Consider the following 17,250-nt stretch of genomic DNA (forward strand, 5'->3'; position numbering starts at 1 on the left):
GATGCTCAAATGCTTCCAAGGTCTTATTGAACAAACAGGATTTGACAATGATTTATTTTTTTTAAGAAAGGAAGATGCTCTCTTACACACAAAAAATTATTTTTCTCCCAACATTTCTGATCATGGGGTTGAATTTTGCCCTCACACACCCAGCAGATGTACTGATCTGATTCTAGCTTGATCTGGAGAATTGTCCCTTCTCCTGAGCACAGGGGCTGGGGGAACACTCAGGGATGGATGGCTGGGAAACAGAAGTGGGGGACAAGACAGGACAGGCTCACAGGACGAGCCTGGTGCACCCTGGCATTTAAGGGCTTGGCCACAGTCAACCCACACATGGTGTTTAAACCCTTTCCCTGGGTGCCAGGGGTCCAGCCTCACCCTGCAGTGTGGGAGCACAGTGGGATGTAGGAAGGACAAGGATGGTGTGTGCAGTGGGGGGTACTTGCCCACCTCCCCAACAGTTCTGCCCCTCAGCTGCAGCTGGGAAAGGGCGATTAAAGCAACTGAATCCTTGGGACAAGTCTGGGTTAGAAACGTGAACTTGTGCCAGGGCAGGCAACTGCAGGCACTGGCCAAGTGAGCTGCCCTGTGTGGTGGGCAGGGGTGATGGGTTCTGGGAGGGACATGAGAGAAGAGCAGATCAAAGGACTTAGAGGATCAGGCATGGCCCAGAACGTGCTGCGGGTGTGCAACCTCCCAGTTACTTGTCCTCTCCATCTGCAAAGAAGAAATGAGATTTGCTCAGCCACCTTCTCCCTGTGGGGCAAGCTGGGAGTTCCCAGGGCATTTTCTTGCAGGGGCACATGGACAGAGGGAAAGGAGACCCCACAATCCTGCTCACCTATCTGCTCATCCGAGTCATTCTCTGCCTCCTCCAAGGAATCTGTTGAGGGTTGCAAGAAAGCTCCACATCAGCTTACACCATAACCACATTTGCTGTGCTCCTCCTCCCCTCCCAGTGCCGTCACCTCCAGACTATGCTGGTGGTTATCTGCTGAAGGAGATGCCCCTACAACCCTGCACAGCCCAGGGCATGGCACAACCTGCACATGGGCAACCCAAAACCCTTCCCCCGTCTGCCCAGGGCTCTTGCTGTCTTAACCACAGGGAGGCTGGGACATTCCCAGTCCCCTCCCAGCCCTGGGCACCAAGACAGCATCACCCCAGTGCACATGAGCTGCAAACCCACCCGTGCTGGGGGACTGGTATCCGTCACAGCCAATCTTCGGCCTCTTCTCACTGTAGTGGGCGCAGAGCTGGGCACTGCCCGCCCGGTTACAGCACCAGTCGTACAGCTTCAGCTCCTGGTCTGGAGGCAAAAAGGAGAGTGAGGGGCTGAAGGGAAGAGAAGGGAGATGGGCTGGTTCCAGGCAAGGCTTTACTTGGCTTTTGGCAGCTCCACACTCCCTCCAAGGGAAACAGCATGTCAGGAAACAGGTTGGCATAGAGATTAAAATTATTTACAGGCTACAACAATGCCAGCCTCAGCCAAGAGATGCCAAGGCTGGCTGTGCTTACCACGGTAGGGTGACGCCTGCCTGAAGGACCTCCAGTACCTCTCCTGCCGCCCCTCGATGAGCTGGTTCTGGCTGTTGTACAGGCAGCGGACGCCGGCGCCGTGCTGGTTGGGGGAGGCCGAGTGCAGCATGGAGACACGGGCACCCCACCTGCCTGCAATGGGGCAGCAGTGAGCCTTGGGCAGCTCTGCCTGGCCAGCACGCCTGCCTCGGGGCAAGAATTGGGCCAGAGCTGGCTCCTTGTTATTCACCACTCCCACCAAATCACCCACGGTGCTAGAGGGGTTTGGACGATCTGATGGAGACCATCTGAGTGGTCCCCCCAGGATGAGACCCTGGTCCCCAGCATCCCTATGCAGGTCAGACCAACACTGGCCAGTCTAATAAGACAGGAACAGGTCAGCCCTCAATCCTCCTTGCTTTTCCTGTCTCTGAAGGGTAGGCCAGTCCCCCTCTTCTTTTCCTTAGGGTCACCTGCCCACCCTGCCAAGTGGGACCCCAGCACTCTTGCAGGGAAGGTGGGGAGGGACAGCTTGGGGATGAGGAGAGTGAGGAAGCAGCATGCCCACTTGCCTCCACGGCTGCTCTTGAAGCGTGGGTCCTGCTGCCCTTGCTGCAGGGAGCAAGGGCAGGTGGGCAGGCCCTGGCTCCATATCCTGGGCTCCTGCTGCTGCCCTGTCCATGCCAGGCACTTCAGCCGGTAGTTGTAGCCCACGCGGCTCTCCAGCTTGTAAATCCACAATCCACGGAGGTCTGAGCACGGAGAGAAACCATGAGCTGTCATGTCTGACCCAGGGGACCACAGGGGCTGTTTTGTCTCAAGCTTAGAGTCACATGATGCTGATGCTGGAAGCTAAACCCATGTTGCCCCTTAGTCATGGGACCCCATGCTCAACAGCCACTCAACAGCAGGGAAACAGGGGGAGAGGCTCCTGCCAAAGAAGAAAGTCTTCGGATTGAGCCATTGGGACAAAAAGTGTCCATGGGCACAGGAGGAATGTTTCAGCCTCAGGGCATAGCTGGTATCCAGGGGAAGCAAGTTTTATGTGCTTGGGAGGGAAAGCCTGGCCTTGGTGAATTCAGTGAGAGCCTCGCCATAGTGGCAGGCTGGACTTCATTCCCTGGGATTATCCCCCTCCTTGTGAACCCACCCTGGCTCTGTGGCACTACCTGTGTTGTAGCCCCTGAACTGGTCAGGGCGATATTTGGCAGCTGGAGGTCTCTTAGTCAGGTCATCGTTGAGGTAAAAGCCATCCCCACTGAGTGAAGAGGAAAGAGGAAAAATCAGGGGTTGCTCTTCCCAGGTGGGATTATCCCAGCCTCAGCCCCAGCCCCAGCCTGCCCTTCAGCCATCCTGTTCCATCCATCCTTCCAGTGGGATTGCAGCACCCACATGGCAGCTCTGGGGACAAGAGGGCAAAGGCATGAGCTGCCCTAGCCAGCTTCCTCCTCTACATAGGGTGCAGTTCTTTTTGGGTGCTGCAAACACTCCTGCTGCATCAGGGGCTGAGCCCACAGACATCTGAAAACCCCCACGAGCTGCTTCCATGGTTTCCAGCATTTTGCTGGGTGATTTGGTGCAGAAACCCATGAGTGGTCATGCACACACACACACACACGCACACACGCACGCCTGTGCCGCCTGCACTTCCCATCCTGGCCACCTTTTCCTTGCCCAGCTGCAGCAAGCAGCTAATGGGAAAACCCTGGAGACAGCGTGTACAGGGCAAGACATAATGCAAGGAGGCAGGAAGCAACTGCTCGGCCAAGCACGGAAATCCCTTCCCTCGGCTGGTGCAAAGTTCAACAAACATCCCCTGTTTCCCACTCCTTCCACCCAAACCGCCAGGATGCTGGGGGCCCAGGACTCCAGAGGAATTTGTGGATCTTAAAACAAGCACAGCCCAGCAAGACAGCATGCTGCAGAGTGATCCAGTTCCTAGTGGGGCAAATTTGTTTGTGAGGCCCCTATATGCTAAGGCTGTATGGACATACAGACCCCCTCTGGGCTGTCCTCATCCTTGTAGGGCACTCCTTGGGACATGGGGGAAGGATTCAACCAGCCAGAGCTGTGGGTGGGATGCAACCCAGTGCTCAGAGGAGGCAGGGATGGGGTGCTGAGCTGCTGTACCTGGTGTAGCCGATGAGCACATTGGTGGAAGTGAGCCTGGTGTAATCCCACTGCATGCCTCCGTCCTGGTACAGCATCAGGATGTACGACCTGAAGCCATCGGTGGTCAGGACAGCCTGGTATGTGATTGTCTGGGGAGAAGTGTTGCAGACAGGTAAGAAAGTGAGTGAAGATGTGGGGTTTAAAATTGGAGTGTAGGTCAGTGCTCACTGGGAAACAGCAGGACTGAAGTCTGGAGGGAAACAAGGCAAACACAGCCAAGGCTGGTTCACATTTCGCATGGAAAATGTGATGGTTTTACTTTGAAGCTGTTCCATGAAAAGCTTCAAATTCACCCAATTTTATGCCTCTGAAAAACTGCGTTTCTGGTGTGCAATAAACTCCCACCACATGAAAGAGAAAGGTTTTATGGAACGGGAGAAGTTCTACTAAAGGTGTCCCTCAAAAAACCTAAAAAACACCAAAACATGGGCACAGCCCAGGTCTTTTTGGCAAAATTCTTCAAGACTGGCCTTTGTCATAAAACTGGTTCTTATTTTCAGGCACAGAGAAGGTCACTGCCTGTGGTCTTGGGGATTTCTGACAACTCAACAGCGCCTGTGTTCCATCAGTCCCTTACCTTCCGCGTGTCAGTCCTTGCTGCATAGACAGGTGCCTTCTCCCAGGTGATTTTCAGGGTCCAGACTGCAGAGTAGGAGGACCTCAGGTACCGCCGGACCTTCGCTTCCACATCACGGACGAATGGAGGCTTGGCCGTGTTGAGGGTGGAGAACTCCTGTGGGTTGGGAACAAACAAGTCTGCATTAGCTCCCAGTAGTAGGCCTAGACTGGGGTCATGCACAGACCCCTGTAACCAAGGTGCTGGATGGGATTTGGATGGCTCAAGAGGTGACACAGCACCAACAGCTCTTAGATTTGGCTCAGAAAAGGGAAAAACCGTTCACGAGCTCCATTAATTACACATCTCAAGAGGCATCCACAGAATAGGTGATGAGTTTATAATCGAAAGATGTTTTGTGCAATCATGCACCCACGTGGCTTCACTCACCTGGTAAAACGTGGTGCCAACACCTCTGGAGAAGTCAGCATTGTCCCAAAACACGGCGATCATGGGAACCTCTTCGTGGCCATTGAAGCCGCTGGGAGGAGGGTTGGGGTACGTGAGGACGCTGTTGTCCGAGGCTGGGAAAATGATCTGTCCATTGTCTGTAAACTGAACAGAGGGATCCCTCCATCAGGTGAGATCAGGACCAGCAGCACTCCCTGGCATGGGGCTGGCAGCCCTCCCATTTCCAAGTCCATTTTGAGCAACGCCCAAGGAAAGCCACCGCCTGCCACTGCTGAAACGGCCACAAAGTCACCTCCTGCTGCAAATAGACCACAGCAGCATCCCAGTAGCTTCAGCCCTGCCAGAGTCCCATCCCAGGCACCTGGTCCCTGGTGCCTCTCCCAGGTTTTTGGGTGATGGCTGCTTGCCCAACAAGTCAAGCCCAAGTAGACTCACATAGAGAGAGCTGCGCAGGGTCTTCCCAAATGGGAATCCAATCTCAGGCTTGAAAAGTGGAGAATTAAAATCCACTCTCCTTTCCACGTACTCCTGATCATTTTCCCTTGCCCCATACCCATAGAGGGGCACAGCTGGAACTGGAAAAGAAAACAAAGAAACAAAGAAACAAAGAGTAAAACCAAACCACGTTTACAGCAAAGCCTTTGGTCTGTGTCAAAAATTTAAAAGGGCTGAAATTATTTTGCTTCCACTGGGACACAGCCTGGGCAGCAGAAGGATGGGGGACACTGCCAGTAGTCTCCAGGGACACTCTGCATGTCACCTTCCTGCGCAGGAGCTTGTTCCCACCCCTTTCACTGCCTTACTCAAACACAGCTGCCCTAAACCTGCTACGATGGCCTTTGTGGCCACTGTCCCCTGCTTCAACCAGCCCTGTTGGGACACTGCCATTAGGAGGGGAAGAACATCGTACAAGGATTGTGCCAGGGGACAGTACAGAATTAAACACCCACAGCTCTTTCTAGAGACTTTTACAGCCTCCAGTTCCCTATTTATGTCTGTTAAAAAAAAAAAACATTTGGAGGGGATGGGTTTTCCAGCTGATGGGACTGTATTGAAGGCAGGCTCACCCTGCCAACAGTGCAAGCTCATGTGCAGGAGCTCCTCATGCTGCGTCTCCCCCAGAGTCCTGTCTTCAAATAGATCCCTTGTTTTCTAGGCACTGAATGTCCCTGAGGATGGTCCGTCAGGAAACTGGATGCTTTAGTCACACCCAGGCTGCTCTGCGAGTATCACATACCTGCGGGACTGGGCAGCAGGGCTGGGACAGCTGCTGGCCCTCCTGGTGGAGCTGGAACCACGGGGGATGATGCGCGGGAGGTGACAGTGGCTGTTCCTGGCCTGGGAAGCACCTCCCTGCCCCTGGGCACGGGGCCTGGTGGGGCTGGGCCGGCGAGGGTCGGGCTGCAGGGTGTGGCAGGGTGTGCAGTGGCTGGGAACCCGCCCTGGGATCCCCCCTGGCCTGGGAAGGCTCCAGAAAGGCTCGACCCAGATGTGGCAGGGGCTCTGTTTGCCAGGCTGGTGGTCAGCTCCCTACCCAGGAATGGCTGCAGGGCAGCGGGTGATGAGCCACCAGCAGGTCTTGGCCCCAGGGTTTTTGCTCCGGGACTGCCAGCAGTGATGCCAGCGGGAGGAAAGCCAGGGAGCCCTGGGCTCCCTCCAGGTGGGGAGTGAGTCTCCATATGTGCCCCGGATCCAGCGGCACTGGGAAGCAGATGGGTTACATCCCCTTGCACTGCCGTCGTTCCGTGGAGCACAGCACTCGCTTCTCCAGGAACAGGGCTGTCAGCATCCCCAGAGGGGACTCCGGGGTTTCCTGGCTGGGGAGGAGGCAGGACCAAGGCAGGGCCCCCTGGCACAGCAGCCCCCAGCTCTCCCTTTCCCCCTGCAGGGGACCCCACTATTGACTCACGTGCCAAAAGCCCAGGGCTGGCAGACGCCCCCACTGCAGAATTTCCTCTCTGTGGAGCAGAAGGCAGCACGGGGGCAGCATTGGGGGATATGGGAGCATGAGGGGAAGCTTCTCCCAAAGGTGCTGGCATGCCTGAGGCCACCTCATCTTCAAGAGACCACGACTGAGCACCTCCAGCTTCTTCTGACAGCCCACCTGGTGACACTGGCAGCAGGGGCCTGCTCCCACTCTGGGTGCCAGGGGCAGAGTTGGGGTCCCTATTAGGTGCCAGCCCTGAGCTCAGCCCATGTCCAGGGAGAAGCAGAGAAGCAGCCACTGAGGTGGTCATGCCATCAGAAACACCATTGTTGTCTGGAGCCCCTGGGACCAGGCTGGCACCAGGGGAAGGTTCCCCATTCACCAAGGCTCCTCCAGGCACCTCCACCACATCGACTTCGCTCAGTTTTCCATCAGAAAGTTCAGTACTGGCACTGCTTTGGGTGCCAGGGGCAGACACAGATGCTTCCTGAGAGCCAGCAGCCTCCAAGCTTGTGTTCAAGTCACCACCAGCTCCAGCAGCTCCAGGAAGGCTTCTTTCACCAGCAGCCTCACCTGTCCTCCCAGGTAATGAAGACCCCTGTGCAGACGAGGAAGAGGATGCAGACTGCAATGCATCTCCTGTTTCTCCATCAAGGGTTTCTGAACCAGCTGGTCCCATTCCGGTAGGAGCTTGGGACTGCCCTGCAGACCCTCCACCACCAACCACTTCACTTGCCCCTTCTGCAGCAGGAAGGACGCCAGTGCCAGCACCCAGGGAGGGCTGAACACCTTCAGCAACACTGCCTGCTCCTTCGAGTGCACCCAGGCTGGATGGATCTGAAACAGAGGGTGCTGCAACATCACCACTGGGAGAGGCCGAACCAGATGAGGAACCTGCATCAGGCAGTTGATCCTGCTGAGGGCTGACAGCTGAAGGATTTGTCTCCATATGGGGACTTTCACTCTCTGGGTTTCCTGCCTGTGCCACATCCCCTGCACTCTCAGTCCCCTGCACCAGACCAAGCCCTGGGCGAGTTTCACCATCTGGAGAGGCCGGGGACAGACTGTCAGGGCCAGGGGCTGTGGATGAGATGGGTCCTGCCTCATCACCCCTTGACACAGAAGGTGCTGCCACCACATCACTGGGAGAGGCGATACCGGATGAGGAACCAGCGCCAGGCAGTCGATCCACCCCAGCTGCTATTCCATTCCCTGTGGTGGAGCTCAGGGATGGCTCAGACTCAATCCCACTGCCTGCTCCTTCCAGTGCTGGCTCTGCCATGTCAGCTCCTTGCCCTTCTGCTGCTGGCAGCCCCACATCTGTGCCAAGCTGGTCCCCAAGGCCAGGTGACTGGGGTCCTACTGGTCCATGAACTGCTGAGCTGGGGGTATCCCATGCTGAAGTTGAGTCAGTGTCTGGTCCTTTGGCTCCAGGGAGGCCTGCTCCCAGGAGAGCACCAGCTGCTGTCCCCCATGGCGGTGACCCACCAAAGGATGGAGACCCACGTGCTCCCTGGGCAGCACTGAGGTCAGGGCTCACTGATGTCTCTGCCTCAGACACGGGGCCAGCCACAGACTCGGGAGGTGGGAAAACAGCCCCAGGAGCAGTGGCAGATTCACCAGGCAGGTCCCCTGGTCCTTCAGATCCTGAGAGATCAGGCTCCATTCCAGCACTGCTGGGAGGGGCAGGACCAGTTGAAGACACTTGTCCCAGTGCTGGGGCTCCTCCTGTTCCTGTTCCATCCCCAAGTGCTGATGGAGGGGAAAGTTCAGCATTTGCCATATCCCCTGTTTCTTCTGCTGGCAGCTCTCCGGTGTTAGTAAGGTCCTGCTGAGGGCTGACAGCTGAAGGATTTGTCTCCATATGGGGACTTTCACTCTCTGGGTTTCCTGCCTGTGCCACATCCCCTGCACTCTCAGTCCCCTGCACCAGACCAAGCCCTGGGCGAGTTTCACCATCTGGAGAGGCCGGGGACAGACTGTCAGGGCCAGGGGCTGTGGATGAGATGGGTCCTGCCTCATCACCCCTTGACACAGAAGGTGCTGCCACCACATCACTGGGAGAGGCGATACCGGATGAGGAACCAGCGCCAGGCAGTCGATCCACCCCAGCTGCTATTCCATTCCCTGTGGTGGAGCTCAGGGATGGCTCAGACTCAATCCCACTGCCTGCTCCTTCCAGTGCTGGCTCTGCCATGTCAGCTCCTTGCCCTTCTGCTGCTGGCAGCCCCACATCTGTGCCAAGCTGGTCCCCAAGGCCAGGTGACTGGGGTCCTACTGGTCCATGAACTGCTGAGCTGGGGGTATCCCATGCTGAAGTTGAGTCAGTGTCTGGTCCTTTGGCTCCAGGGAGGCCTGCTCCCAGGAGAGCACCAGCTGCTGTCCCCCATGGCGGTGACCCACCAAAGGATGGAGACCCACGTGCTCCCTGGGCAGCACTGAGGTCAGGGCTCACTGATGTCTCTGCCTCAGACACGGGGCCAGCCACAGACTCGGGAGGTGGGAAAACAGCCCCAGGAGCAGTGGCAGATTCACCAGGCAGGTCCCCTGGTCCTTCAGATCCTGAGAGATCAGGCTCCATTCCAGCACTGCTGGGAGGGGCAGGACCAGTTGAAGACACTTGTCCCAGTGCTGGGGCTCCTCCTGTTCCTGTTCCATCCCCAAGTGCTGATGGAGGGGAAAGTTCAGCATTTGCCATATCCCCTGTTTCTTCTGCTGGCAGCTCTCCGGTGTTAGTAAGGTCCTGCTGAGGGCTGACAGCTGAAGGATTTGTCTCCATATGGGGACTTTCACTCTCTGGGTTTCCTGCCTGTGCCACATCCCCTGCACTCTCAGTCCCCTGCACCAGACCAAGCCCTGGGCGAGTTTCACCATCTGGAGAGGCCGGGGACAGACTGTCAGGGCCAGGGGCTGTGGATGAGATGGGTCCTGCCTCATCACCCCTTGACACAGAAGGTGCTGCCACCACATCACTGGGAGAGGCGATACCGGATGAGGAACCAGCGCCAGGCAGTCGATCCACCCCAGCTGCTATTCCATTCCCTGTGGTGGAGCTCAGGGATGGCTCAGACTCAATCCCACTGCCTGCTCCTTCCAGTGCTGGCTCTGCCATGTCAGCTCCTTGCCCTTCTGCTGCTGGCAGCCCCACATCTGTGCCAAGCTGGTCCCCAAGGCCAGGTGACTGGGGTCCTACTGGTCCATGAACTGCTGAGCTGGGGGTATCCCATGCTGAAGTTGAGTCAGTGTCTGGTCCTTTGGCTCCAGGGAGGCCTGCTCCCAGGAGAGCACCAGCTGCTGTCCCCCATGGCGGTGACCCACCAAAGGATGGAGACCCACGTGCTCCCTGGGCAGCACTGAGGTCAGGGCTCACTGATGTCTCTGCCTCAGACACGGGGCCAGCCACAGACTCGGGAGGTGGGAAAACAGCCCCAGGAGCAGTGGCAGATTCACCAGGCAGGTCCCCTGGTCCTTCAGATCCTGAGAGATCAGGCTCCATTCCAGCACTGCTGGGAGGGGCAGGACCAGTTGAAGACACTTGTCCCAGTGCTGGGGCTCCTCCTGTTCCTGTTCCATCCCCAAGTGCTGATGGAGGGGAAAGTTCAGCATTTGCCATATCCCCTGTTTCTTCTGCTGGCAGCTCTCCGGTGTTAGTAAGGTCCTGCTGAGGGCTGACAGCTGAAGGATTTGTCTCCATATGGGGACTTTCACTCTCTGGGTTTCCTGCCTGTGCCACATCCCCTGCACTCTCAGTCCCCTGCACCAGACCAAGCCCTGGGCGAGTTTCACCATCTGGAGAGGCCGGGGACAGACTGTCAGGGCCAGGGGCTGTGGATGAGATGGGTCCTGCCTCATCACCCCTTGACACAGAAGGTGCTGCCACCACATCACTGGGAGAGGCGATACCGGATGAGGAACCAGCGCCAGGCAGTCGATCCACCCCAGCTGCTATTCCATTCCCTGTGGTGGAGCTCAGGGATGGCTCAGACTCAATCCCACTGCCTGCTCCTTCCAGTGCTGGCTCTGCCATGTCAGCTCCTTGCCCTTCTGCTGCTGGCAGCCCCACATCTGTGCCAAGCTGGTCCCCAAGGCCAGGTGACTGGGGTCCTACTGGTCCATGAACTGCTGAGCTGGGGGTATCCCATGCTGAAGTTGAGTCAGTGTCTGGTCCTTTGGCTCCAGGGAGGCCTGCTCCCAGGAGAGCACCAGCTGCTGTCCCCCATGGCGGTGACCCACCAAAGGATGGAGACCCACGTGCTCCCTGGGCAGCACTGAGGTCAGGGCTCACTGATGTCTCTGCCTCAGACACGGGGCCAGCCACAGACTCGGGAGGTGGGAAAACAGCCCCAGGAGCAGTGGCAGATTCACCAGGCAGGTCCCCTGGTCCTTCAGATCCTGAGAGATCAGGCTCCATTCCAGCACTGCTGGGAGGTGCAGGACCAGTTGAAGACACTTGTCCCAGTGGTGGGACTTCTCCTGCTTCTGTTCCATCCCCAAGTGCTGATGGAGGGGAAAGTTCAGCATTTGCCAAGTCTTCTGTTCCTCCAGTCAGCAGCTCTCCATTATCAGCAGGAGATGCTGAGGGCTGAAGGGCTGGAGGACTCATGTCACTCTGCGTATCTTCATAGGGACTGGCATCCCCTGGACCTCCTGCCTGTGCCATGTCCCCTATCCCCTCAGCTCCCTGACCCTGGATCCCAGCAGTGGGCCATGCCAGTCCATCAGGTACAAAAGGCGCTGGGCTGGGGGCATCTGAATCTGAACTCAAGCCAGTGCCAAGTCCATCGGCTTCCTGGGGAGCTCCAGCTGGCATCCCCACTGGCTGTGGCTCCCTGAGAGATGGAGACACAGGTGCTTCTGGGCCAGTAGTGAGGTCAGGACTTGCTGGTGTCTCTGCTGCACCATCAGCTTCAGGCAGGGTGATGGCTCCAGCTTCTGGGGCTGGGTAAGCGGCCCCGGGAGCACTGGGGGTGTCTGTGGGGGATATCAGAGCATCGGGAAGCAGCAGTGGCTGTTCTCCAGTGGGGGTCTGCCATGGGGCAGGCTGGAGAGATGGACTGGCCAGATCCACAGCTCCCACATCCCCTGCGGGCAGCGCCGTGGCTGAGACTGGGAGAATCGTGTCACTGTGTGCATCACTGGGAACCTCTGGAGCTGGCAGTGAGGTGGCAGTGTTCTCTGTTCCCTCAGGTGCCACTGGTGCCCTGCTGGCTGCAGGTGACAAGACTGAACCAGAAGCCTCTGATGACGCTCCGGGAACACCCTGCCCATCCCCACCGTTGGACGGTGTCAGTGAAGAGTCTGGATTCAGCACTGCCTGGCCAGGGAGGAGGGAGGAATTCTCAGGGGTTTCCGCTGTTCCTGACATCACTAAGCTCTCTGGAGGTAGGTGGGATGAGCTGGCTGTGCTGAATCCACCATTCACTCCATCTCCTGCATCTCCAGACTCTGAAGCTAAGGGACTTTCCTCACCAGCTGGGGCCATTTCTCCTGCTGGCTGTGGCTTAATGCCCTCAACCCCACCTACTGCTCCATCCTGCTGAGTCGGAAGCAGCTCCCCGGCGGCGTCGGGACTGGGGCCCGAGGAGTTGGCACTGGCTTCACTTTGAATAGCTTCGGGCAGGGTTACACCTTCCTCGACTGCTCCCTTGGCTGTGGTCAGCCCTTGGCTCAGCAGCACAGTGACACCAGCAGTTGGCTGTGGCACCCAGGTGACTGCCAGTGGAGGGGTGGTGTTGCCAGTACTGAGATCTGTGTCTTCTCTGTTTGCAAGGATGTCCTCCTTCACATCCTCAAGGACAGGGGTGGTCCCCAGAGGGACATCAGGAGGATTGTCTATTTCATCATGCTCTGCTTCTGGGGTGACAGCGGGGTGCTGCGTGGTGATGGCAGCAGCTGTGGCTGTAGTGGGAGCAGCTGAACTTCCCTCAGTACTCTGAGTCGTGTTAGGGGGCTTGGTCACGTTCAAAGCTGGCACTGTAGAGCTGTATTCACTCATCACCGTCACTGGGTCTGTCTCAGTCCAAGGAGGGAAGGTCTCAGCATCAGCTGCTGTAATGCTCATCTCTGCAGTGAGTGTGGTATGGGGCCACTCGTCCTCTGCTGTGATGGGGAAAGCTGTCCCCACAGTAAAGGGCCCATCGGTAGTGACAGGGACAGCAGCAACAGCCCCAAGCCCTGCAGAGAAGCACAGTGGAGCGTTACAGTGGGAGCTGGAGCTGGCAGCCTGCCAGGCTCAGACACATCTCCGTGAGAATCACAAACCTCCCACCACTTCTTAAACCCCTTCTGCCTCATCCCACAGCCTTACAAGGCCCTGATTAAAAGCCAAGGAGTGCAGCCTGGGCTGCCTTAGGCACATCACTGCACAGCACCTCTTGCATCCCCAGCATTAGCAGCCAGCAGCTGAGACAGGACACAACTCATCGCAGGTCAGAGAAAGAGACTGGTGCAAGCATGGAGGCAAAAGCAGCTGCTGAAACCCAGTCCAGTCGTGCTGGGGATGGTACTGGGGTGCTCAGCCACCAGGTAGAGCTGGAGCCCAGTAAGTCTGGTTCATAGCCCTGGGGGTGTCTGTAGAGCTGTGCTACCCCAGGACAACCCTCAGCCCACTTTCCATCGCTGCAGGGACAGCTCTGAGCACAGTCACTTCTGCAGAGCCTGGGGGAATTCTGTGTTTTTTCACCTTTTGGGTGTCTGAGGGACATTTAAATAACCTTACTCAAAGCCCATTGTCAGGTAGGAAAGCCAAGGCTTAGGGAAGCCTTCCCTGACTGCAGATGCATTCTGATCTGCTGCACTTAAAGCAGGTTCAATAAAACTCTCCTGGGCTGGGCACCTGCCTGCTCCTGCCCCCATCCCTCTTGCCTCCAGCTGAGTGAGGGCACCAGGGGTTCCCCGCCCATGGAGGGAATATATGCGAGCACCCAGGACCAAGCCCTGCTTACAGCTCTCTCCTCCTGCTGCCAAAATCTTAACCCACATCCAGGAGCTCTGCTGAAAGGAGGAGACACCTGCCCACATCCCAGACATGTCTCCCAGAACCTACTGGCACCCATGGGTGACGTTTCACACGGTCTTATTTTTAGGACAGGGACGCAGGCTCTTGGGAGACCAAGCTGCCACCGTTGGCTCCGTGAGGAGCCGGGTGGATCTGCTGACACTTGGCTTTAGGGAGCTTCAATTAGAGGAGATGAAGGGCACCCCGATGGCAAGATCCAGCAGGGCTTTGCCGCAGCCTGACAGCCCCAGCCTGTTCCCAATCCCGGTGCTCCAGTTCGTCAGGTTCCCCCTGACAGGCAGCCAGATCTCCCTGCAGCAGAGGTGCCTCCAACCTCACCGCCGGCTCAGCTCGTTAGCTCCCAGGTAGCTTGTGCAGGGTCATTAATGAATATTAGCTCCTGTGCCAGACCAGTCCTCGAGGGGTCTATCCTCTGCTAGACCCATTTGCCATCAGGCTGCTTCATTGTCATCTTCCCTGGCTGGAATAAGCTCTTTGTACCAGCCCCCTCAGCCAAAGGGGCTCAGCAGCTTCCTTCCCCATCTCAGGGAAAACAAAGCACATCAGTCAAGTCATTCCCATTCAGTTTGGCCCACTCCACCCCAGTAAATCCCTGTTTTATCATAATTCTTCAATGTGGAGCAGGAAACACCATCTACCCCACACACCCATTCATGGGAAGCTTGTGCAAGAGGGGCCCCAGCATGGAGCACCAGCATTTGCTCTTTCCTGGGATGTGGGAGGGATGGAAGCATCTCTGGGTCCTGCTCTGCCAGCTGGCTTCCCTTGGCTCCTTTGCTGGAGGGGTACACAGCTGCCTGCAGGCTTCCGGGCTGGGCTCTCATGTCTCCCACAGCTCCACGCCTGCAACCAGCCCCTCGGGGTGATGCTTGCCCTGTAAAACGCTTTTCCAGCTCTTTGGCTGCAATGCCTTGCAAGGACTGGTCATAAGAGGAGTTTCCAGTACAGCCAGGAGTGAAAAGCATCTCACAGCGTACCTGCTGCACCCCGACAGGGCTCAGGTAGCACATGGGCTAGCAGAAAAATATAGGACATACCGTGCAGAATCCATGTGCAGCATCCCAGGAAGGTGGAGAGCGTCCATCCCCTGGTCCCCATGCCTCAGGCCTCCACACAGGCAGAGCACTTGGAAGCTCAAAGGGAGGAGAGAGCAGCGAGGAGCAGCTCCCTCCGTCCCTCCCTGCCTGCCTCTCCTGCAGAGCTGGAGTCCCACAGGTGCTCCTGCTCCTGCTCCCTCCTATTTATAGGGATGACAGAAGGAGGCAGGTTGCTCTCCCGCCCCCGGTCCCTTCCCTCCAATGTCCCTGTCACCTTTCCCTTCCCTTTCCTTCCCTTCCGCTCGAGCCCTCCCCTTCCCAAGGGCTGGATGCCCTGTTCAGGTGGGGCATGGGCTGGGGTGTACTCAAAGCCCACCCTCCAGGGACCCACATCTCCCCAGGGACCTGGGCTCAGCCTGGTGCAGCTCCCCGGGCTGCCAGCACCAGAAGGTGAAGCTGAGCCCAGAGCAGTGTGTGGCACTGCCAACAGTGGCATGGCAGTCACCCCACAGACCCCACAGGACTTGTTCCACATGCAGGGTATGGGGCCACAGAGCAGTGTGTGGTGGTGACAAGGCAGTGCCAGCTGGTGTCACCATGCCTGTGAGGACACCACGGGCACTAAAATCACCAGCTGAGCCATGTCTCAGGCCAGAACAAGGCAGAACACAAGCCCCCACTTGGCTCCCCAGGAGCAGATTCAGGTTATATAAAGCAGGGCAAAATATGGCTGGGGTCAGGCTCTGGGGTGTCAGTTGAGCCCCTCAGTGCTCAGCTGCAACTGGAAGCACTTCAGAGCCCCAGCACACCCCAGTGGGGTTTGAAACCTGCACCTCAGTCTGGGCACAGCAGTGCTGGGGTGCTGTGAGGGGGTAAATTGTTCAGGGAAGCTTCTTTGCAAGGTTGGACCAGCATCCCCAGAGGCTGGAGCAGGAAAAGGCACAAACCTGGACCCCCTTCCCTGCTATGGGGATCCCCTGGGTCACTTCACCCCTATGTCTCTCCCACCTCCTTCTCCTGGAGCAGCAATTCCTGCACGCCCCCTTGAAAACTGCTGCCAGCTCCCCTGTGAACAGCATTATGCAAACTCCTACCACTACATGGTTTTGTAGTCAATTAAACACTTCTTAACCAGAAATGCCCCCAGGCAACTCCTGCAAAGTGTTATGAGGGGTGTTAGGCAGTACACAGTGTCCCGCTGGAGTCGGGCAAGCAGCACATCAAGTGACACCCCGGCCCACCACCAGGGCAGTGTGGATGGGGAAATGCCAGGGGAGGCCAGGTCACGGTTGATGGAACATCATCCTGTGAAACCCACGCGTTACCCCCGGCAGCAGGAACAGGGCACAGGCGATAAACTGGGGGGAGCATCGCTCACCTGGAACTAAACACCTGCCCACCAAAAATGCCAGTGTGGGTGTAAAGCTGGGGGGGACAGTGCATTGGGGGTCTTGCAATCAGCACTGCAGATCACAGGGTGACTGACCCATCAGTGACCACCTGAGCAGTGACCACACCAGGGCTGATGGAGGATTTGAGAGATGTAAACCTGCCGTGGGAGAGTTGCTCCTGCCCATGCTGACAATGCTGTATCACTTTGGAAAGCAACCCCAACAGGGAATACATGCTGACGCTGGAGAGAGTTGCTCCAGATGGTGTTTGAGGTGCAAAATGTGGTGGGAACCACAGGGATTGTTGCAAACGTGCTGCTCAGCATAGAAAAAAACAACTCGACTGAAGCAAGGCACTGGCCCCAGCCTGCCTGCAAGCTCCTGTCCATGCTCCACAGGGGCCAGAACTGTCTGGAGACCCTTGTGTCTGCTGCTCCTGCCCATGCTGTCCCCAGAAATGCCCATCTCCCAGCAGAGTCACAGGGGTGACAAACCAAACATCCCTCTGCTCAGGCATTGGCACATCCTCCCAAGAAAGCCCACAGCCACCAAGGGATGCCTCATCTTGAGGACAGTACCCTGTTACCACTCTGGGAAGGGGCTTTTCACTTTGCTATGCCTGAAACCAAGGTCCTGGCAAAGCACTGGTTCCTGTAAAAAGTCATTTAATCCGCTGTTACCAAAGACCAAAGCATCAAGTGGGCACTGGAGCCCTTCAGGAGCCTGTGTCCGGGGGGCAAATCTGTGAATCCCAGCACCCAGGGGCTCTGCACTGTCCAGCATGGCAGAGCATGGCCCAGCACAGTGCCTTATCAGCTTTCCTAGAATTAATGGGCTGGTTGTTCCTGTGGAGAACACAGCATCTCCTGCTGGCTCCCCTCCAGCCTCCTGGCAAGGGCATTTGGAGAGGGCTCAGGGGTGGCAGTGGTGGAAACCAGGTTATCCATCAACCCCAAGGTTCTGGATGACTTGGCATGCTGGGTGTGTTGCAACACCCTCCTGCCAGAGTGGGAGCTGGGCTATAGCCATCAGCAGGGGTGAAGGGAACAGGGACACTGGAAGGGACACCAGAGTCACAAGGATCTTGAGATGCACCCTATGATGCTGCCAGGTCCTCTGAAGGTGACATTCATGTTGGGCACAAGATTTGTTCCTTT

General features: G+C 57.2%; 1 protein-coding gene across 3 annotated transcripts; it reads right to left on the minus strand.

Moving 5' to 3' along the window:
* Positions 1-21: 21 nt before the first annotated feature.
* On the minus strand, positions 22-14,880 carry LOC138114732 (mucin-4-like). 3 transcript variants are annotated; one of them, XM_069024545.1, is made up of 12 exons: positions 14,703-14,880; positions 6,630-12,821; positions 5,156-5,295; positions 4,700-4,864; positions 4,271-4,426; positions 3,652-3,782; positions 2,691-2,779; positions 2,090-2,273; positions 1,522-1,670; positions 1,193-1,312; positions 845-886; positions 22-720 (listed from the first exon to the last, which is right to left on the minus strand). In XM_069024545.1, the coding sequence occupies exons 1-12, from the start codon at positions 14,761-14,763 to the stop codon at positions 704-706; spliced, it is 7,446 nt and encodes a 2,481-aa protein (XP_068880646.1). In that variant the 5' UTR covers positions 14,764-14,880; the 3' UTR covers positions 22-703. The 3 variants fall into 3 exon arrangements, with proteins under 3 accessions (XP_068880646.1, XP_068880645.1, XP_068880647.1); XM_069024544.1 differs by having other exon boundaries at positions 5,958-12,821; positions 14,703-14,864; XM_069024546.1 differs by lacking the exon at positions 6,630-12,821 and having other exon boundaries at positions 14,703-14,859.
* Between the last annotated feature and the right edge of the window lie 2,370 nt (positions 14,881-17,250).

Source organism: Aphelocoma coerulescens, chromosome 9 (genome assembly GCF_041296385.1).
Source record: "Aphelocoma coerulescens isolate FSJ_1873_10779 chromosome 9, UR_Acoe_1.0, whole genome shotgun sequence".
In the NCBI taxonomy this organism is placed as follows: Eukaryota; Metazoa; Chordata; class Aves; order Passeriformes; family Corvidae; genus Aphelocoma; species Aphelocoma coerulescens.

Bases quoted from the DNA above. Each gene is read 5' to 3' on its own strand.
- LOC138114732 (XM_069024544.1), bottom strand. From the start codon at position 14,763: ATGGGGACCAGGGGATGGACGCTCTCCACCTTCCTGGGATGCTGCACA. The intron at 12,822-14,702 runs GTATGTCCTATA...GCTTCTCTGCAG, and splicing joins CTGCACATGGATTCTGCACG to GGCTTGGGGCTGTTGCTGCT. The intron at 4,427-4,699 runs GTGAGTGAAGCC...CCCAACCCACAG, and splicing joins TTGGCACCACGTTTTACCAG to GAGTTCTCCACCCTCAACAC.